The sequence below is a fragment of the Glandiceps talaboti genome, chromosome 13, assembly GCF_964340395.1.
Source record: "Glandiceps talaboti chromosome 13, keGlaTala1.1, whole genome shotgun sequence".
NCBI classification, from domain to species: Eukaryota; Metazoa; Hemichordata; class Enteropneusta; family Spengelidae; genus Glandiceps; species Glandiceps talaboti.
The window spans coordinates 8569075-8592639 of NC_135561.1; the positions used below are offsets into that span (position 1 = coordinate 8569075).

The 23565-nt window shown below is 36.5% G+C and overlaps 2 protein-coding genes across 2 annotated transcripts; one reads left to right on the forward strand and one right to left on the reverse strand.

Annotated features, from left to right (window-relative positions):
* Positions 1-745: 745 nt before the first annotated feature.
* Positions 746-6977, reverse strand: LOC144444190 (uncharacterized). The gene is made up of 5 exons (XM_078133606.1): positions 6835-6977; positions 5286-5441; positions 2797-2933; positions 1585-1740; positions 746-810 (listed from the first exon to the last, which is right to left on the reverse strand). Exons 1-5 carry the CDS (start codon positions 6975-6977, stop codon positions 746-748), a joined length of 657 nt encoding a protein of 218 aa, XP_077989732.1.
* Positions 6978-11296: 4319 nt separating this feature from the next.
* Positions 11297-13692, forward strand: LOC144444191 (uncharacterized). The gene is made up of 2 exons (XM_078133607.1): positions 11297-11369; positions 13283-13692. The coding sequence occupies exons 1-2, from the start codon at positions 11297-11299 to the stop codon at positions 13690-13692; spliced, it is 483 nt and encodes a 160-aa protein (XP_077989733.1).
* Positions 13693-23565: the final 9873 nt, after the last annotated feature.

Sequence of the window (23565 nt, forward strand, 5' to 3'; positions counted from 1 at the left end):
GAGACCCATTACAATGACGAACTTATGCGGTAGGAAATCTCTTCTTTTGAAGTAGCCAACAAAACAGATTCTTCTTATTTTTCAGCTGAAACCGACAGATTTATAAGAAGATTGGTTAATAAACCTGGAATTAATTAAGACATTGACTCTGCAATGACAAAAGGAGATGCAACTGTACTTATGAATGATAACCCTTTCGCTGATCTTAGGATGGGTGGGCATTAAACATGCATTTTTAGACGTGGTGTTTAGAAAACTTGACAATCCACTGTTGAGACACGTCACCGTGACAACGGTTTGGTTGTCCTTTTGTAAACTAACAAACTCCTTTATGTCTACATTGTTTACGAAACAAACAGCACTTATAACAATGGAAGTGGTTAAGAAGCAAAGTGATACTTGTAAGTTCTGTTCTCATCGACAATACGTTTTCATAACGATAATATCAGGAATCCAATAAAATTAGTCAGAAAAACAAAAGATTATACAGTTTGGCCACCAGGAGTGCTATTCAGCGGCAGCTTTTCCGGATGATGGGCGAAGTCACGAATAAGTGAAGGCCATGGTCACCTAGTAGTATGCTAACTTCTTATTTTTTAAAAAATCTTTCTAGTGTTTCACGTCAAAGATTGGTTGCATTCTCAATCTATAAAGCATTTTGCTAACTTTATTTCAGGTAATATAATTTGTAGGAATGTACAACATTGTCATTGTCATAGTTTGTTGAATGCATCACGGGGTTATTTTAGCCCTCATGGGGCGCCCTCTCGTAACCTCTTTCGGAAATGACCGTGGCTGCAACATGTGTACCTGGAATATGGCGTATTGAAGTTACAAGTGTGATTTCGACCCCTTATACTTCCTTGAAGTACAGTATATATGATATCCGATACTTCTATACATAAGATGTAAACGAACCCAATTAACGCACAAAGTTGACAGAAGTGTAGTATAGATAAAAGGATGACATTTTCGTATGTCTTCAATTCTAGTCATTCCCTATAATTGTGCGAATCACACTTTCAGCACGATTCACAGTGTCATTTCGTAAAACTTTAGCACAGAGTTTAACATGAAAACTGTTATTTACAACGTCACAACAAATGTAACAGTTATACATTACATTAGGAATAGTACTTTTTACTTTGAATAGTACCGTATATATAATACAGATTGTCAGCCGGACGGACGGACGGACAGCCATACATACATACATACATACATACATACATACATACATACATACATACATACATACATACATACATACAGTCAGACAGACAGACAGACAGACAGACAGGCAGGCAGGCAGGCAGACAGACAGACAGACAGACAGACAGACAGACAGACAGACAGGCAGGCAGGCAGACAGACAGACAGGCAGACAGGCAGATAAACAGGCAGGCAGGCAGGCAGGCAGACAGACAGACAGACAGACAGACAGACAGACAGACAGACAGACAGACAGACAGACAGACAGGCAGACAGACAGACAGACAGTCAGCCAGTCAAGAAAAAGGACAGGCAGTTGAACAGACAGGCACACACAGGTGAAGGCTAACATAAACCAAGATAAATGTTTACCCACTTTCTTATACGACTGTAAGGTTTTTGAAAAGATAATCTCAAATCCAAATGAACCATTCTCTCCTTCGACAGGGATAGATAAACTCTTGAACATAACATCGTAGTTATGATTTGGACGATAAAACGATGGATTATCATCCCATTGTTTGTCACCTACAAATAGATATCAAGAAATAATGATGAGATAAACAATATCTTTGTGAGCTTGACAGGCAAGAAAGCAAATTCAAAACATTTATTTCTGAAACATCGACGTTCCTACAAAACTTTTCATCGGTAGAACCCCATGACCCTTGTCAGGTAAATAGATTAAAAACATATGTAGAGACTATTGCATGTCTGTATGTCGTCTCGACACTGTGGTTCTGCTGATATGGGTGTCATACCGGCGTAGTTCTCGGCCCTCGTTCGTTCAGCCATATAATCGCTGCTCTCAGACAGCCTGGGATATGAAGGCATGGCCATCTATCACCAAATATGTTTAGGCAAAAAAGTGCCAGGGGAAAAACGGCGAGGCTGATTTCGTTTCAAAAAGCTTTTTACTTGTGATGTCCAGTCTGTCTCGAAGAATCATTTTCACTACGTACATCTACTTTGCGCAACTTCTCTAACAAATATTGAGAAATGGGATTATTCAAATTAGTTATGATCCGACCGCTGTACACTGGGGTAGGGAATTATGGGTATGCAAAAAACGGAGGTACTCAATTAATTTTGCTTTAATACGTCACCAGCGCCCTTATCAGTCTGTGTTCTGTTACAACGTACGCCGTATAAATATGAGGACACCACTCCCCTTTACATATAAAGTAGAAACGATATAGGTATAACTGTACGAGCAATAAAGCTCTTCCAATAATTACACATACCCAGAATCCCTACCTCAGTATACGTGAAGCGGGTCTCTTCATGGTTGATTTGAATATTTTTATTTCTCTTTCTTCTAGAGAAATCGCGCGTTGCAGAGCTGGAGAAAGTGACTTTTTGAGACTGCTGGGTATCGACTATTAGCTTGGACATAATCAGCCTCGCTGCGACCCCCCTTACAGACGTGCAACACACCCCTCCCTCGATGGTATGTAGTAGTAGGCTACAATTGTGTGGCCAGAGTACAGCCAGGAACGATTGTCAGTGTTAGGGCTAGCTTGTTTTGGTAGTATTTCAATTAGAATACTTCATTCTCAATCTACTAGTAGTCTATATGCTTACCTCCGCTTTCAAAACAAGCCTCCTTCGCAAATAGGTATCCATCCTCTTTCAACCACAAGAGGGAAGTCTTGACAAAATTGCGAACTTCGTTGTCAGTCAGATACATTAACAACCAATTGGTAAATACTATATCAAAGCTGAAATGAACGTGAACATTTAACGAATATTAATAAGGTGACGTCATAATTATATAAACTGAGGAAACGAGACGTCTTTGATGAAGCGTTGGCTATTAGAGGTTTATCTACCATGGAATCTATGGTAGAAAATACCGTGTTTTGTTAGGGTCTTCTGTTGTTGTTTGTTTGTCTGGTTGTCTGGTAAAGGTCGGCATACGATGACGGAGTCTGGTATACATACTCGTATATACACAAATAAGCGAGTTATTTGCATGGATATGATATTTTCATTAGACTCAGGTCACGTATATTTTGCGTGACTTTATGTTCCTTTGGTGCTCTGTCTTCTTATGTAATACATTTAAAATTATTTTAATTTTGTTTGTTTGTTTGTTTGTTTGTTTGTTTGTTTGTTTGTTGTTGTTGTTGTTGTTGTAGTTGCTGCTGCTGTAACATTGTTGCCATGGCGTTTTGAATACCCCTATGAGGACCACATTGGAAATAAGTGTTTTTAAAAATACTTTTATGTGTTATCCTCGGTGATTTTTATCCTTGTATTTTAATATGTACTTGTATAAATTTTTACCCAAATAAATTCAATTCAATTCAATTCAATCTCCGAAACAGAATACTACATAGAACGAACAAATGAATCATGCAACGGAACTTATTAAATCTGATATATCGCTGCTGGAGACATAATTCCTCAGCTCCAGGTCCGAGACTGCAGACATTCAATGGGTACATATACAGTATAATAATTACAAATGTGGCCTAGCGAGATCATTCTGTCGCCCAAACGATGAAAAAACACCTTAACGGAGAGTGATAGCGGCCATATGGATGACAAATCGGTATTTATTTTGGTGTTTATTAATAAGACAATTTCACTGTGTTTTTCTCTCAGACCAGTATAGACAATTCTCTACAGTGAGAGAAGTCTGAGGTATTTCTATGTAGACAATATGTGCAACAATACCAGACCGAGTCAATGTTTGTTATTATTAAATGTATTGCCATTCTCGCAAGCCATAGCTGTCATTACTTCCGCGACCTCTTGACGGTGCGTTTTGGATGGTGCCGTAAAAGAGGGTGTGGTTTACGACGATGTATATTGCAAACCAGATATAAACTGAATGCCTTCCGTCAGGGCAAACCCTTTATAGAGAGTAACAAAGACATTTTATATCCGCTTATTGATTTGCGATGAAATAAGCTTGTGTTTATTCGTTGACTGGTATTAATTCTGGCCGAGTTCACTGTCCTAAGCTTGCTGAACTATCGTCTGGTGTATGCATGACAGCACAGCGAGCGGTAAAAATAGTCCAGGGTACCAGACTACGGTATCCGCAGTACTCAGTAGTAATTCAAAAATGTTATGATGTTCGAGCTTTGCTTCGTTCAGGCGAAGTCTTCTCACGCGGCATGTAGGCCCTTTATTAGTAAACTTATACGCACAAAATCAGTTACTTTTGTACGTCATAGTGTGTCTGGATAGATGTCACGAAGTAGTTTGTACTAGGGCTATAAAACTTAACGGCAGGTTCCCGACTTACAAAAAAAAGCAAGCAGGTGTACTCAATGGGCAGATTTGTGGTTTTCATTAATCATATGTTGTTTCAGACGAAAATGATGTTTTTAATGGAATCGCCCCTCAAACAAAATTGCGGGGAGGGTGTTTAGCTGTTCTTATCGGGATTTCCCTGCTTGTTTGCTTCCCTCCGATCCCGCTACCAAGTGGGAAAAATTTCGCGCCAACTGAAAATTTGTATAAGAACAGCGTTTTGCAAGAACAGCTTCGTTGGCTGCACTAGACTGTACCGCATGGGGATTGGTAGCAGTTGGTATTTTCATCTATTATAACTGACTGAGAAAACTAAAAATTGCACCGGCGAAAAATCTATAGTGGAATATATTATGTTTTATTGCGTTTCTAGGCCATCGGTCCATATGCAAAGTTTACAAATAGTGAGAGAATACACTTCTGTCGTACAGATAGCAAAAGTGAGAGAAAAAAGATATTACATAGTATTTGCCTTGGAAGGTCTCATCTCCATACTTAGCTTTAAATACAGTGAGGTATCTGAATTAGTAGTACTAATTTTAAACTAATGGGTTGGTTGTGAACATTGATTGGTAAGAGTTGATTTCTAAGGTGATCATATACTGGACAAATTCAAAGAATGTGGTACTCATCTTCGACATCCCCTAAGTTACAAATAGTACAAGAGTAGCAACGAGACAAAATGAATAAACCTTATCAAAGTTCTGAATTTTAGTAGTTTTCGGTGATACCGAAACGATAGATTTACAACATCGTCCTCCCTTCTATAAGAGTTGGCCTCAAATCCATCACATAACATTATCTACCTGTTCTCTTTAAGCTGTAGCTGTGTCACGTCTGCCTGGAGAAAGTCAATATTCTTGTGATGTCCATTCGTCTCTTTGTTCTTTTCAACGAACGACTCCATAAAATCGACCGCGGTAACGTGTTCAGCTTTTTCTGCTAAAATTCCAGTAAAACGTCTGAAAAACAAAACACCACTATCCCCTTTAATTTGTGTCCAGTCCCTTAGTTTGCCTGATTGAGTCATCCCCGCGAAGTAATTTCCCTCTAGCTCTCTCGCTGCGGGGAAAACATTTCACTGGTATGCCATAATTCTATTATTTCTATCACACCAGTATGTGTAGCCATCGTACAATATTTGATAATCTCGTTCAAACTACCATCTTGTTTGTTCGAACTTGCTTGAAAATTAGACAATACTATCGGAACCTAACTCTAGCCATGATGGCGCCACATGATACTGGTCTATAGAAATGGTATTGAGTAACGTGTCCTAAGGTAGGAGACATGTCATAAGGTTGCTAGAAACCTAATTCATACCTAAGTTACAGTATCGGGTTGAACAGTTCTGCAGCAGGCCAGCATTCCATGAATCTTCAGGCATCACGACTTCAAGTCTGTGACTAGGGCGTCATCAACCAATCAACCAACAAAACACGAACATCGTCTAAATCTCACTTTATATACCCTAGCTAACCTATCCCTAAGAAGATCGAGATTGAATTTGAATTTCTAACTTTATGAACGTTAAGACATGTCTCCTACGTTAGGACACGTTACTCAATACCATTTGTATAGACCAGTATCATGTGTCATGCCTAGAGTTACGTTTCGATTGTACTGTCTAATTTTCAAGCAAGTTCGACCAAACAAGTTTCCAACTTAAGATGGTAGTTGGAACGAGATTATTAAATATTGTACGATGGCTGCATACTGGTGTAATAGAAATGATAGAATTATGATATCGCTCTGTCTCCTATAAGACTTGTCCCCAAGTCTTCTAAAGTAATATCAAGGTGCTTCCAATATAAGTTGAAATGTGTATACAATTGTAATCAGGAGCAGAACACATTTCATAAGGTTCTCAAAATCATGACTAATTGTCATCATTGAATGTATAAATCAAAAATCAAAACTGTAATGCCCGTATAAAATGTGTACCACGCACAATCTTGTTTAAGGTCATGTCGTAACATAACATAACATTGACATTAGCGATTAAACTCGAAACCAGATCGCTCACAAAATGTCGACCACATAAGTGTACGACGAAAGTATGCAGACATCTAAATCGCCAGCAACAATAATTTTGGGCTGAAATATGTAATAGTCACGTATATGATATAGTATTTCATATCTCCTCTGCACGCATGTGACATCGGATTATGGATGTTCTAATTGGTATAATATTCGAAATTACAAATTAACTACCATGGCAACGGTATGTTATTCTTCTCCACTATTAAACACAGTGCCATAGCATTCTTTTGATATGTGTCAGTGAAAGTTAATCTATTTCAGTTAAACAGAAAGTCCAACAAAAGTTTGAACGGAATTTAAGTTGTATCCTACCCAATACCAGCTCCTAGTTCCAACAATTTCGTTCCCTCATATTCTGGAAGCATAGACAATATCTCCGGTCTTTCTATTTCATCCAAGGCGTCTGATGTCGAATCAAGGATTACTGCTTCTAATGTTGTTTCCGTTGCATGCATCTTCCAAAAGTCCGTCATTTCCTTGCGAGTTTCATTCTCAGCTGTTTTGAAGAAATGTAATGTACAGTAAATATCCTGATATATAGCTAGTATCACGTAGCAGAAATGAAAGACCTGTTTATTCATCGCGGTATATTTTCACTTGGGGAAAGGCAGAGATAAAACGCTATGAGTTTGTTTTATTTTCAGAGAACTAGATAGCCTAGGGACAAGTTTAAGGTCAAGTCCGATAACAAGTTGTATCAGTTGAGAGTACGCAAGAGATTATTAATTGGAGATACTTCTCTAGACTCCGTCGCGTGTTATTGCGATCGATGCATCGCAGTTACACATCAACGAATGATAAGTGCTATGTATTTTCCATAGGTGTACGTTAGTTCTCGAATATCTATTATGACTTGAAAAAAAGTGAACGCAATATAAGTGAGACGAAACGTTGTAACCTCTGTTTAACTGACAAACTTTGTATAATCAATGCTGAAAAGAGTATGTTACTGAACAAAATATCCGTACTTGTCTCGAAATGTCACTATGAAGGCAAATACTCGCTCGCCAACTACAGAAGTAACCCCAGGTAAGGAATAGTTTAGTCCGACCACCTTGTTACGCATATCACGTGAAATGAAATTGGAACTTCATAGAACTATACTGTATGTTAGTCGCGTATTTGATCGCAACAAGCGTGAAACTCTGCGTAACAACTCATAACATCCTTATTCTTTTGAACTAAGCCTATAATGCTCTGCCACTAATTTTTGTATCGAGCACTGTTCTCTCCAGCGAGACACTCATTGCCTTACCATTGGTATTTGAACAATTTTCAGTGAATATACTGTTGGTTGTCGACACACCCTTTTCTGCATTCAGTTATTTGAATGACATCCACTGCACTGCAAAACAAGTGGAATGACAGCCGCCACTCTAAATGATTCCAAAGTGTCATTCAACTAACTGAATGTAGAAAGGGGTGTCATTCCACTGTTTACATACTGGAAATATTGTCATTCCAGTTCCGAAGCCTTGAAAATGCTGTCATTCCAGTTAATTTATATTATTATTATTATTATTATTATTTTATTTTTTTTTATTAATATTACTTTATTATCCCTCACGGGGAAATTTGTCTTGCAACAACACAGAAAAGCATACATATAATCTTTCACGTTAAAGTAGTACAAAGAACAACAAAAGTACGAAGACAATAAAAACTGTGTAAAAGACTACATAAAAAACACTCACATTCCTTTACTTCTTACATTCTCTGGTTAAGTATTCTGATGGCAGAAGGTACGTAACTGAGCCGAGCACGACGTGTTCTCAAGTATAAAATTCGATACCTGCGACCCGAGGGAAGCATCTCAAAATACTTAACTAAGGCATGGGAAGGGTCAATGGTAATTTTTGTGGCTTTAACAAGTGCTCGTTTTCCATATAATGATTTCATGCTTTTACATTCAGTTCCACATATTTTAGTACAGGCATTGACAACTGTCTGTAATTTGTTAACATTTAAAACAGTCAATCCTCCAAACCAGCTTAGAAACGAAAAGGTAACTACACTCTCAATGTGGCTAGAGTAGAATGCTTTCAATATAACTGGTCTAATATTCAGTGATCTTAGTTTACGCAGTAAGTACATTCGATTCGCTGTTGGCATTTCTTATATACAGCATCGGTGTTCTGTTGGAATGTAAGTTTGTCATCAATGAGTGTTCCTAGGTAGCGGTATATTGAAACACGTTAGAGAGGCGGCTGTCATTCCATTGGATTTACAATGCAGAGGGTGTCATTCAACTAACTGAATATAGAAAAGGATGTCATTCCACTGTTTAGATACTGGAAATGCTGTCATTCCAGTTTCAAATCTTTGTAAATGCTGTCATTCAACTTATTTTATAGAATGGCGGCTGTCATTCCACTTGCTTTACAGTGAAGAGGGTGTCATTCAACTAACTGAATGCAGAAAATGGTGTCATTCCACTGTTTACATACTGGAAATGCTGTCATTCCAGTTCCAAAGCATTGAGAATGCAGTCATTCCACTTAATTTATAGAGTGGCGGCTGTCATTCCACTTGTTTTACAGTGAAGAGGGTGTCATTAAACTAAATAAATGCATAAAAGGTTGTCATTCCACTGTTTACATATTGGAAATGCTGTCAAGTTCCAGTTCCAAAGCATTGGAAATGCTGTCATTCCACTTATTTTATAGAGTAGCGGCTGTCATTCCACTGGATCTACAGTGTAGAGGGTGTCATTCAACTAACTGAATGTAGAAAGGGGTGTCATTCCACTGTTTACATACTGGAAACGCTGTCATTCGTTTTCCATCATTCGGGTTGTCATTCGTTTTAGGGTCACCCTCTGATCGACAATATAATACTTCAGTTACAGCTAGCGCAACTTTAATTGATTATAGTCTTTTAAAAAGAAATGAATTCGTTATTTTTAGTAGCGTTTTAGTCAGCTTGCTTACATTTAGCTGTACCTAGTGTGGACCATATACTATAACATTGTCACTGTGCCAAGCATAATTGTCACCATGCAAGAAATGAGAGACACCATCCATAGAAAGCAAGGGCTTTGAAGCCAATCGTAAAATGTCGCTAGAAATGAGTAAATAAATAAGAAACACAATAAATAGATTACTAACCGTCACCGTTGCTAGCCATCTGGTACTGCTTTCGTTAATGGTATCACCTCTGAGACAACAAAACTTTCACGTTACCAAAGAGCCTTCAACTAAAAGTTCCCGTCTCGAACAGATTTATAAAGGTAATGTCACCAGAATGTTCCATTCGATGTTATGCAGAGGGACGATTAACATGAATATTTCTTCTGGAGGGACTGAAACTTATAAAACTAGTTTGGTAACTGAATTTACTTCTGGACTTCGCGACCGCATTGTGATGAAAAAGGAGAAATAATGTGCTGCAGTGTAAACCCGGTAACATTGGCAGCATATATCTATATTGTTGGAATAGGGGAAAGCTTGACGTAGTAATACACATGATAAATGGAATGTTCGACGGTGAACTGACAAGTCACGCTCCGTGTGCGTGAGAAAGGTTCATTATTACACATGTAATACGAACATAAGGACGAACATCATATTCATAGCGTATTATGATTTGTATCACCCCACTGTGTACGTTGATGTGCAGTCAGAAATAAAACCGGACTGGATGTTTTCATTGTTGACTATGCAAATAAGATCAATTGAGGTAAAATAGATCCTAATACAAAACCAATCCCTGTTGAAAATAAACAAATACATTCATTTATTTTTAAGAACATACCAGTCTTTCAGATTCTTACACGATTTTTGAAAAAAAAGTATTTGTTGGTTCATAAAGTATTTCACTATATAGTGATAAGAAGTAGTCTTTTTTTCGTTCTGAGCACAGGCGTTTCTATATAACCCCTGCAATGGTAGTATATGTAAAAATATTGCTTTCTAATCGAGTCAAAATCATTTAATTTATATGTATACATACAATGGGAATATTGATTAACGTTCAGTATATATTGAATTGAATTGAATTTATTTTCACCGGAAACATAAGGTAATAACATTACAGAGAGGAAAATACAAATACAGTAAAAGAAAATGCTCTGGTGAGGACCATGGAAATAGTTTACTAGAAACTAATCTAGTCCATGGTCCTTATCCTGTCAAAATATAGAAGGTAAAGATACACGGCGTACTTATGATAAATAATTAATAATAACAAATAATATAGTAATAATCAATACACACATACATATTCACAAATCTATTATAGCACATGTACAGAAAAAGATATTTACATATTTACAGTACAAATTTGAATCAAGAGAAAAGGTGTGTCTTTATACATTTTTTAAATTCATGTCGCTTGTGTATATTCTTTAGTTTGTTTGGTAGGGAGTTCCAATGTTTGGGTAATGCATATTTGAAATTCTTTTGACAAATTGTAAGATTAACTTTTGGAATGGGAATGTTACAACTGAGGGCTGATCTGGTAGGGTAGCTATGGGATAGACGGTTAGTAATGTAGTGGTTAATATGAGCATAGCGGTTATTTTGTAAGTCATAGACAAACATGCATGTTTGGAATTTACACAGTTTATGGATATCTAATATGCGGAGTTGATTGAAAAGGGGCGCAGAATGTGTTTGATAATCAGAGAAAGTGATAAGTCGAGCTAGTTTCTTTTGCAAGATTATAAGTGGTTCGAGTAATGTACGATAGGTGTTACCCCAAATTTCAAGACAGTAACTAAGATGGGGGAGGATTAAAGTGTTGTAAAGTAAACAAGGGTGGACCTTGGGACATAATGGCGAATACGAGAGATGATTCCGATTTTGGGACTTATAGTTCGGGTTACTTTTTCGATGTGAGATTTCCAGGTGAGAGCTGGGTCGATGGAAATACCTAGATACGTGGCCGATGATACACACTTAATTGGTGTGTCGCTAATACTTAGGGTTCCCTCGATGTGAGATATCCTCTGGGGAGTTTTGATAATCATATAGTTAGTTTTGTCAACGTTAATTGTTAGTTTGTTAGCATTGCACCAGTCGTTAACTTTTTTAAAATGATCATTTATAACATTAAGATTGATATTATTAGTTTTCATGAATTTGAATAGGTTAGTGTCATCTGCAAATAAACGAAAATTGAAGGCGTCAGTAGATTTGTTAATGTCGTTAATATATATGAGGAAGAGGATTGGTCCAAGTATTGATCCTTGGGGTACCCCACACTTAATTTGTTTTGGATTGGAGTTGATACCATTTATGCTAACGACCTGTTGTCTATTTTTAAGGTAATTTTGAAACCAAAGGAGCGGAACACCTCTAATGCCGTAATAATATAACTTTTGGATAAGAATATGATGGTCAATTGTATCGAATGCTTTTTTGAGGTCGATAAAAATGCCAAAGGTGACGAAGCCCTGGTCCATTTTGTCAGTAATGTCAGATATGAGGTCAGCAAGGGCAATTTTCGTATTAAACATTTTGCGGAAACCGTATTGAGTACTGAGAAGAATGTCAAATTTATCTAGAAATGATACTAATTGGTCTTTAACGATTGATTCAAATATATGCAAATGTCATGGGGAGGGTCAAGTTTTACAAAATGGGACAAAGGGGTGGGTCACTTTTTACGAATGTAGAATGGGGGGGGGGTTTCATGTTTTTTTCTCTCCAAGATTTCTCACTCTAAAATTGAAAAATAACATTATAAGCCTGTATGCCCTTGACATTTGTAACAATGTTGTGTAGAAACCTGGTGGCGCTTAACTTCAGTACGCAGTGCCTCAGCATGGAATTTGTGAGGTCAATCATAACACTTTTAACATTGCAAAGTTAGATTTATAGTATCAATGTACACATTACGACGCTAAGATCATTACCATGTCTTATGTACTATATCCGAGATCGTTTGCCAGTCCAGCTGTTATATTGAGGCAACGATCTCTCTCTTAAGCTTCATCGTAGTGTTTTTAATTATGCTGCGACCCTTAGTTTGTCTTCAGCAAGAGTCAGAGACTGTGTTGGCTGTCTGAGATTAACATAATTAGTCCCGCAGTGGAGGGGGGGGGGGCACTTCCAAAATTTTCATACGTGTATTTATTTTTGTGCTCCTATTCTATTGTAATTATAATGTGTATTTATTGGTGAAATAACTTCCATTGAGTTGGCAAGTCACTTCTTCTTCTACTACTACTACTACTACTACTACTACTACTACTACTACTACTACTACTACTACTACTACTACTACTACATCATACGGGGTGTGTGACCCAAGTTGAAACCTTCTACTTATGCGCAATCCAAAAATAGACCAATTGTTACAAACAGACCCTTAGTTAATAGTGTGGGGGCATATGGCAGATTTTTGGGTTTCGTGTGAAATTCATGTATATATATCTCATTGTGTTCCCCGTCATATGAGCAAATAAAAAATATATTTTGGCAATTTTTATTTCAATATTAAGGGTAATTTTTGCAGCAGTTTCATAAATGATGTAAGATCATGTTTTTTCTGTATATTGATGGCAAATTAGAATATGTGAACTGTACGATTGCTTTATATCTGTATACATGTACTTACGAGATATTCAAAGTGACACCAAGGAGATGAAAAAGGATATCAAACGTATCACTGGTTCCATTGATGATTTGCAAAAGAAATATAGTAAGCTGGTGGATGAAAACAAACTTCTTACGAAACGACTAGATACCATGGAAAAACTGTGCGATTCATAAAGGTCAGAGTTGCAGAAATAATTTGATATTCTATGGCATTGAAGAACAGGCGAGAGAAACATGGGACGACTGTGAGACTAAGGTTAGAGATATTATTGGTAACAAACTTAATATTGATGGCGCGAATGATGACAAGGAAATTGGTATAGAGAGAGCTTATCGTATGAATAAATCAGCAGCTTCGCAAGGGCCAAGACCTATTATTGTTAAGTTCTCAGCGTACAAATCTAGATCTAAAATCCTGAAAGCTGGAAGGGATCTGTTAAAGAACTCAGGGTTATTAGTCAAAGAGGATTTTCCTCCACTTATTCGATCGACTCGCAGGAAACTCCGTCCGTTTCTCCAGACAGCTTTAGATGGTGGTAAACGGGCATTTCTAAGTTTTGATAAGCTCGTCATTGAAGGAGAGCGTTCCTGCTTTGATGAAGCTACAAATGACTTTCGAAAACTATAGGGACGTGGCCAGGCCCGAGAACACAGTGCTGCTAATATAAGAAGTGGTGCAGAAACTGCAATCTCTGTCGTGTCATGGAATGCCAACGGTTTGAAAAGACACTTATCGAACTATGACTTGATAAATCAACTTTCTAAATTTCCAATTGTTTGTATTTGTGAGACATTCGCAAATAGTTGCGATCAATATAAAGATCTTTTACCAGGTTTTACAGGGTTTGCTAGTTGCAGACAAAGAGCTACTGATGTTGGTCGCAACTCTGGTGGTATTTTAGTTTTTGTTACTGACGTTATTGTGAAACATGTTAAAAGAATCTACAGTCATTTGAATGACATAATATTTATTGAGCTTAAAAAAGATGTATTTAATATAACTAGAAATTTTTGTATTTACTTATATCTCTCCAGAAGGGTCAAATATTTATACTCAAGGTGAACATAATGGTATTGTACGTCTGGAAAATCACCTCACGCAATTGTATGTTGATTATCAAGATTTTGATTTGGTTTTAGCTGGTGATTTCAACGCTAGAACGGGTAGAACGTTAGATTTTATCCCAGTAGATTATCATGATGTATCTGATCCTATAGATTACGATGATTTTAATATTAACAGACAAAGTAAAGACTCGCAGGAAAATAATTTTGGTCGCGCACTAGTTGAACTTTGTTGCAGATTAAACGTACATATTTTAAATGGCAGATTTGATGGTGACATAAATGGAGAGTACACCTGTTGTACTAGCCAAGGTGTTAGTGGTGTTGATTACATTATAGCCTCAACTTCTTTGTTCGAATTTGTGAAAGACTTTAAGGTTGGGATTATTGACGTATCAGATCATTTCCCCGTCAGTTGTCAATTTCATTTTAAAAACAATAATTATTGTGAAAGCGATAATGAAATGGTTATATCACCATGGCAACGTTTTATTGGAAAGAACAGTCATCTGCTGTATACGAGGAGAAACTGCAAGACGAAGTGTCACTTAATTTGTTTACTCAGTTTGAAAATAACATTGCTAATGACAACATTGATGGTGCTGTTACTTTGTTGAATGATGTCATTGGACGAGCTGCACAGAGTATGCAAAGTACCTATGACCGCAGAAATCACAACAGAGTAAACAAAGCATGGTGGGATATGGAGTGTGAAAATGCTCGAAAAGAAAAATTCAACAAGCTTAAAAAGTTTCGTTCTTCAAATAATGCCAATGCTCTAATGGAGTATAAAATGTCTAGGAATAACTTTACCCGACTTTGTCGTGATAAAGTTAAATGTTACAAGGATAAACAAAAGAATATTTTAATGCAAAGCTGCAACAACCCCTCCCACTTTTGGAATATAATTAAAAGTATCAGGGGGGAATGTAACGTAAACCAAAAATGTAATATTCAGCCATCCGAGTGGTTTAATTATTTCAAAACATTATTGAATCCCACTGATGCTAATTCTCATGTTGACAAAGATTTTGGCCGAAAGGTTCACAGAGATTTGGAAGGTCACGATATATCATGTGACGAATGTCGTAACAACATACCAACAGGTGTCAATGCAAATATAACTCTTGATGAAATTTATGAAGTCATTAACAGTTTTCCAAACAATAAAGCTCCAGGGCCTGATGGTTTTATCTGTGAACTTTTCAAAAAGGGTTTGCACACACTTTCTACTCGATTGCAGCTCTTATTTAATTGTATTTTAAGTAATGGTAAATTTCCGAGCGATTGGGGTAAGGGTATTATTTGTCCTTTGTTTAAAAAAGGATGTAGAACAGATGTAAACAATTACAGAGGGATTTCTCTCCTATCAATCACGAGCAAAATATTCACAAAGATTATAAATGGTCGTCTTGTTAATTGGGCAAAAGAACAGTCTATTATAGTTGAATCCCAGGCAGGTTTTAGGAAAGGGTATTCAACCATAGACAATTTATTTACTTTGCAATCTTTGACTTGTAAATATCTTTCACAGAGAGGAGGTCGCATGTATTGCATATTCATTGACTTCTCCAAAGCATTTGATCGAGTGAATCATGTTTACATTTGGCATAGACTCATAACTTATGGATTACATGGTAGGGATCTAGCTGTTTTACGTTCAATGTATAGTAATCTTCCGTCTTGTGTTCGTTGTAATGATGGAATTACAGATTACTTTGATTGTAAGATTGGAACGAGACAGGGATGCATGTTAAGCCCTTTTTTATTTTCTTTGTTTATTAATGAGTTAGGGAATTATATGAATGACAATGCAGCAGGTGATATTTTCGTAAGCGAAGATTCTCCTTCTGTTGGTGTCTTAATGTATGCTGATGACGTTGCAGACGCGGCAGATCTGCCAATCTGGTTACAACGTAAAGTGAATAAGCTAGAAAAAATTTGTGAACATTGGGCAATGGAAATAAATTTGGACAAGACAAAGATAATTGTCTTTCGTAATGGAGGTCCATTAAGACGGTCTGAGAAATGGTTTTATAGTGGACATGAGATAAATGCTGTGTCATATTACAACTATCTAGGCTTATTAATTTCTTCACGATTATCTAGGTCACCGGCAAAAAAGAACTTACTTGTGAGGGGGAACAAAGCACTATTTCAAATTCAAACTGTTATCAGGAAGTTAGGTACATGTATATCACTCAAACATTCGTTTAAACTGTTCGATGCAATTGTTGTACCAATAGTTTGCTATGGTAGTGAAATTTGGGGGTTTGAATATGCTGAACAGGTCGAAACAATACAGTACAGGTTTTGCCGTTTTCTGCTTGGTGTAAACAGTAATGTTAATTCAGGGGCTCTACTTGGAGAATGTGACAGATTTCCTCTTTGTTATGTATATTTTAAACGCTGTATCAAGTATTGGGTAAAGCTGATTGGTATGGAAAGTGATAGGTATCCCAAAGTGGGTTATTTAATGCTGAAAAGACTTGATCAAGCAGGTAGAATAACTTGGGCTACACATATTAAGCGTTTGTTGATGAGATATGGATTCGGCATTGTTTGGTTTGAGCAGCAGGTTGGTGACCAAGAAGTTTTTATAAAATTATTTTCTCAAAGATTAAGAGACTGCTGTTTACAGGAATGGTCTACCGCAATCAATGGTTCAGCCAGACTTCGTACATACAGTGAATTCAAATCAGAACTTGAACCTGAAAAGTATCTAACGTGTATTTCAGTTTTTGCCTTTAAACAGACTCTGGCTCGATTTCGATGCTCAAGTCACAAAACTTAGAATTGAAACGGGAAGACATGAAAATGTGTTTCTAGACGATCGTAACTGTCCTTACTGTACTCACCAAAATGTAACTATTGTAGAAGATGAATATCACTTTCTTTTGGTATGTCCATTATATGCTCTTGACAGAGTTAGATATATTCCACCACAAGTTCATATTTTTCCGTCCAAGGAAATGTTTGTTGCCCTTCTTTCTAGTACAAACCTTCACCTTATACATCGTTTATCAATTTACGTATTTAAGTCTTTTAAGACAAGAGAGACTTTTGTTCAATTATAGTTATACCTGGCATCTACAAATGTTTTTCTTTTCTTTCCATAGCGTCATTTATGTATTTAAGAATTTATTAGTTTTTGTTTATTTTGACCGATCCTTTTATGTGAAATATTACTTTCTTTGTATGATAGGCCGTGGCCCTTTACTGAAATAAATCTATCTATCTATGTATACATGTACTTATGGGCATCCTGTAGACTATAAACTTGTAGACAGTTGTATAATTTTGCACTTTAATCACAAAATGATAAATTCTGGCTTCTTTATTTGCATATCATTTGCATATTATGTATGATGCTTTCGGTTTATTTGATTTCCTGTATTCTTTGATGTTGGTGATTGCTATTCTTTCAAAAATGTACGCCAACCATGAATTATTTCAGTTACTATGATATGAATACTCTGGTTGGTTTTTATCTTTTAAAGCACTTGTAAGTCCACACCTTGACTATGCTTCCCCAGTGTCTTCCCCACATACATACAAGTAGGGATATTGCATTTTTGGAAAAAGTGCAGCGTCAGTTCACCAGGATGATTCCGCAGCTTGGTGGCTTGATTTTATGAGGACAGTTACGCATATTGAAACTGACAACTTTAGAAACTAGATGAATTAGAGCTGATTTGCTTGAAGTGTATAAAATTTTCCATTTACATATTCTCCTTGATCCAGTTGTATTTTTCAAAGTATCTACTTCGACAACAAGAGAATATCGATTGAAATAATTTAAAGACAGATCCGGATTGGATATACCTAAATATTTTTTCAGTCGACATGTTGTAAACATTTGGAACAGTTTACCAGAAAGGGTTATTGTTATTACTACACCAATTAAATCATTGTAATTACTTAGTAATTCTTTTAATCCAGATTGGATATACGTAAATATTTTTCCAGTCAATATGTCGTAGACATTTGGAACAGTTTACCAGAAAGGATTATTGTGACTACATCAATTAATCATTTTATAGTGTGAATTGATAACACCTCAGAACAGTAAGGGGTCTATAAAAGCATCAATGGCTTCCTTCCCCATGTACATTCATGGGTACATGAATCGTAAAAAATTAAAGACATTCATTTATTGCATAGAACGACCCTTGCCGAATGATATGTCCTTTTGACCAATTTCGGCGTATTGGTGTGACTTGTTATCAAGTGTACATACACACATTAAAAATATTCCTTCTCAGATCTGGCATCTGGTTTTAATACGTATCTACACATGTCGTATTGAATCCTGGACAGGTACATTCTACACAGGATATAGAGTCCAAGTTTAGGTCTACACAAAATTTGAAATTTTACCTCTCAATATTAGCATACAAGTTACATAAATTAGACCTCTTGCAAATATTAGATAGAAAAGAAACATCACTCAGTAAAACACCTTTAGAAACCTTCAGAATGTTTTACCCCCACTTTTGACCAATTGAGATACTTTCTAGAGCAATGGAAAAAGTCAATATGGCAGCTACTTTAGGACGTTTTTGTTATTTGTTCTGTATGCAGTTCTCCCTCTACGTTCTGTAAAAATATCATATTAAAAAGTAAATGAATCGTTGTTAAAGGCATTTCATGAGTGCTTATTAATTTCCCACTTGCAATGGTGTCAAAATGAGATAGACTTAGTCATCAAGTTGGCATGTGACTACTTATTCCCAGCAATAAAGGTTATTTGTGTATGAGACGTTTACGTTGAGGATTTGAATGTCAGATTTTCTTTGAGTACTAAAACACGTGTAATGATAGCTAACAATGCAATAAAATTTGATTTAAGATACTATTTTCTGGTGGGTTGGCGGTTGGGGTTGGGTGGTACATTAGAATATGTCTCTGCTGTCAACTTTATTCATGACTGAAGTTCGTTGCGTAATCGAATGTAAGAGTGCCTTCACGCTGAATAATAACTAAACTAAATATGCATATATTCATATTGTTCCTTTGAAATATTATAAAAGACATTCTTCAGATACTGAATTTATCATCTTTATTTTATACTACATTGTCCTTGATCTACTTTTATTGTAGAATTTCGATGAAATAACGTAATCAAATGTAACAGCGAAGAACACGTCTATTCATGTTGTTCCTTTGAATTGACATGTAACGCCATCCAAATAGCTATACTAGTAGAAACGTAGACAATGCATACGACATAATGGCGCGAGTAGTTTTGAATAAAAATAATTGGGTCTATTCACTCGAATACATAACTTTGTATAGTAACCATTCAATTGATGCTATGCTATTGATCAACAATATGTTTATGTCAGATGTAAACTGAATGCCTTCAATAAAGGCAAAACTTTAGATTGCTGTTCCTTCACGCCTTGTCGAAAAAAATTCTGCGCTACGAGACATGATATTGCATATCCATTAGTTACTACATCAATAAATAAAATGTAGCTTTGGAACTCATTTTTCATATCCTCTTCTGTAAAAGTTGAGTTTGCTGTATTTTCAACCCACTCTAACTTTCACTAGAGTTTAGTTCACTACAAGAAATGTCATATTTGACCATGTCTTTCCACCAGGGTAAATCTTTAGCAGAGGATGTGTAAATGTGGTGTATATGAGACGAAGTGACACTTTTGACTTAATTCACCTCCGGTGACCTCTCCCCTGGGGCTGTGAAGTCATAAGTATCACTTTGTCTCTTCTTTCATGCCAGTAAAATCAATTTAATACTAGGCAATAATTTAAAAAAAAAATATTAACCAGGTCTACCACTCAAGTAGTTGTTTTGTCAACTATTTTTGTCCTTGTTACCACGTCTATTCAAATAAAACCTACCAAAGAGTACCCATTCATTCTCATTCAGGCTACCAGCCTACCATCCACAGACACCATCACGATCTAGGTTAGTGTAATATGTTCACCCTATGAGATTCGCCAAGTTTTATTACAAAAGGACGATGGATATAGTTACTTGTTTCAAAGATGGTAAATGTAATTTGCTAGTTAAATTTCAGTAATTGTATGTGTATTAATGTTGTACAGCTCGGTGTAGTTTTAGTGGAGATTCGACTAACCCTAGGCTTTGCATCACCGTTTCATAGCTGACCCCCACAGGCTACCTGTTCCGAATATATGCATGAACTGTTTATTGTTTCGATACTGATCAGAGGTATGACAATAATTTAGCTTACATCTTACAAACTAATTGTTAAAAAAATTATTCTTTGTGGTTCTGATGTAAGCAAGGTGTAGGCATTGAAATCTAATTTTGAAGTAACAGTTGTAGTTATAATGATTGCATTCTCGCAAACCAGAGTTATTTATGTCTACTTCTACATTACGAAATAAAAGGCTCGTTAAGAACGTTGCCGTAAAACAGGCCGTGGTTTGCGACGATGTAATGATTGTTGCTTTTTTTGTTCCTGGGTTTACACTAAAGTTTAATACTGAGGAAGAATAAAAAGCACCAGCAAAAGGTCAAAACAAAAAGCTAATGCTACAATTATTATTGCACCTATGTCTAAGCCTTAACACTATCTAGATATTGCATCACACCAGTGCAATATGTGGATATTTCATATAATCAGTGCACGTGCTAGACTGCACCGTGCCGGTGCAAATAATGTACTCGTGAAACAAAGGGTGTACACACGTGAAGTGGTGTAAGTTCAGGTACGTACCCCTCTAGCACATACACGTTATTAAAGTGCTTTATACTTTTCATTCAGGGATATGATGACAACGCCACAGGAATTGTCAATTTCGCAAAGTGAACACAGGCGGGCGCTGTATTTTAGGACAAAATGGCGACATACATGAAATTGTGATATCGGAAGATAAAACCGATTTTTAAGCTATACCAACGACAATTCAGTTATTTAATTTCAATTCTTTATTAACTTTTATCAATTTATGCTCATCAGTACAGGATGATAAAGAAAAAAATTATACATTACAAAAGGAAAATAGTGATGGATGGAAAAAAACCCACACCAAACAACCAATAATGTACTGGAAAATGAACAGTTATGTGTTATATGTATGCACGTTTTAAATATTTGCATAGATTACAAAGCTGCTTACTCTGCTGCTTACCATTGTTTGTGAAAATAACTGTATGCCACGTAGTTCTCTGTACAATGGACATTTGTATAAAATGAAACTCGTCAATATCATTATCACAGTATGTACAGTTCCTCATATGTTTAATATTCATGAGCACAGAAATGCTATGCACATCAGTGTAAAACAGCTCTCCTGAATATTCAATGTTAAACCATTCAATAATGTATTTCTGCTATTTCCCATGATGCAATAACTCATTACCAAAGATACCCTATATATGCACAAGATCAACTTGATGTTTCCATCTGAAATGCTAATAATTGTAGGTTATATATATATATATATATATATATATATATATATATATATATATATATATATATATATATATATATATATATATCATATCATGAAATGACTCTCCATCACCCATAAATTATGAAAATGTCTCTGTTTCCTGAAGTGGCGTTCCCAAACCAATATTACTGCGGAAAATGTGCTATCGACAAACGAGGACAACAACAATCGATGCGTCGGATTACTAAGAAGACAAGCTAAATCTATTTTAACAGTTCTTGCATTTGGCAGATTATACAAGTGGGTAATCATGACGTCTTGCCTCAAAAGTTGGCTATGTGGATATTAATCACCTTGCAGTCAAGTTGGTGAGCAATGAATGCGGTGGAACATGTCGCCACATGAAAAAAATGCTATCAGAAACGCCACCCTACTTTGAGTGTTATCGATCGTTGATAGCTTCAAATTATTGCAATAATAGATTTAGTTTGTGTCTGTATTAAGTTCCCGATAGTCGATCTGCCAAAGATTGTCGCACCATGATAACCAGTGATTGACAGCACCGCACTTATAGAGACCCATTAGAATGACGAACTTATGTGGTAGGAAATCTCTTCTTTTGAAGTAGCCAACAAAACTGATTATTCTTATTTTTCAACTGAAACCGACAGATTTATAAGAAGGTTGGTTAATAAACCTGGAATTAAGACATTGACTCTGCGATAACAAAAGGACTGAAATGCAACTGTACTTATGAATGATAACCCTTTCGCTGATCTTAGGATGGGTTGGTATTAAACAGACACTTAGACATGGTCTTCAGAAAACTTGACATGGTTCACTGTTGAGCTAGAGTTCGGTTGTCCTTTTGTAAAATAGCAAACTCCTTTATGTCTACAGTTTTTACGAAACAAACAGCACATACAACAACGGAAGTGGTTAACAAGCAAAGCGATACTTGTAAGTTCTGTTCTCATCAACAATACGTTTTCATAACGATAATATCAGGAATCCAATTATATTATTCCACTTATCAGAAAGACAAAAGATTATACAGTTTGGCCACCAGGAGTGCTATTCAGCGGCAGCTTTTCCGGATGATGGGCGAAGTCACGAATAAGTGAAGGCCATGGTCACCTAGTAGTATGCTAACTTCTTATTTTTAAAAAAATCTTTCTAGTGTTTCACGTCAAAGATTGGTTGCATTCTCAATCAATAAAGCATTTTGCTAACTTTGTTTCAGGTAATATAATTTGTCGGAATGTACAACATTGTCATTGTCATAGTTTGTTGAATGCTTCACGGGGTTATTTTAGCCCTCATTTTTCCTTTCACGGGGCGCCCTCTCATAACTTCTTTCGGAAATGACCGTGACTGCAACATGCATTGTGTGACTGGAATATGGTGTTTTGAAGTTACAAGGGTGAATTCGACCCCTTATACTTCCTTCAAGTACAGTATGATATCCGATACTTCTATACATAAGATGTAAACGAACCCAATTAACGCACAAAGTTGACAGATGTGTGGTATAAATAAAAGGATGACATTTTCGTATGTCTTCAATTCTAGTCATTCCTATAATTGTGCGAATCACACTTTCAGCACGATTCACAGTGTCAATTCGTAAAACTTTAGCACAGAGTTTAACATGAAAACTGTTATTTACAACGTCACAACAAATGTAACAGTTATACATTACATTAGGAATAGTACATATATAATACAACCGATAGTCAGCCGGACGGACGGACGGACGGACAGACAGGCAGGCATGCAGGTAGACAGACAGACAGACAGACAGACAGACAGACAGACAGACAGACAGACAGACAGACAGGTAGGCAGGCAGGCAGGTAGTCAGGCAGCAGGCAGACAGTCAGCCAGTCAAGAAAAAGGACAGGCAGTTGAACAGACAGGCACACACAGGTGAAGGCTAACATAAACCAAGATAAATGTTTACCCACTTTCTTATACGACTGTAAGGTTTTGGAAAAGATAACCTTAAATCCAAATGAACCATTCTCTCCTTCGACAGGGA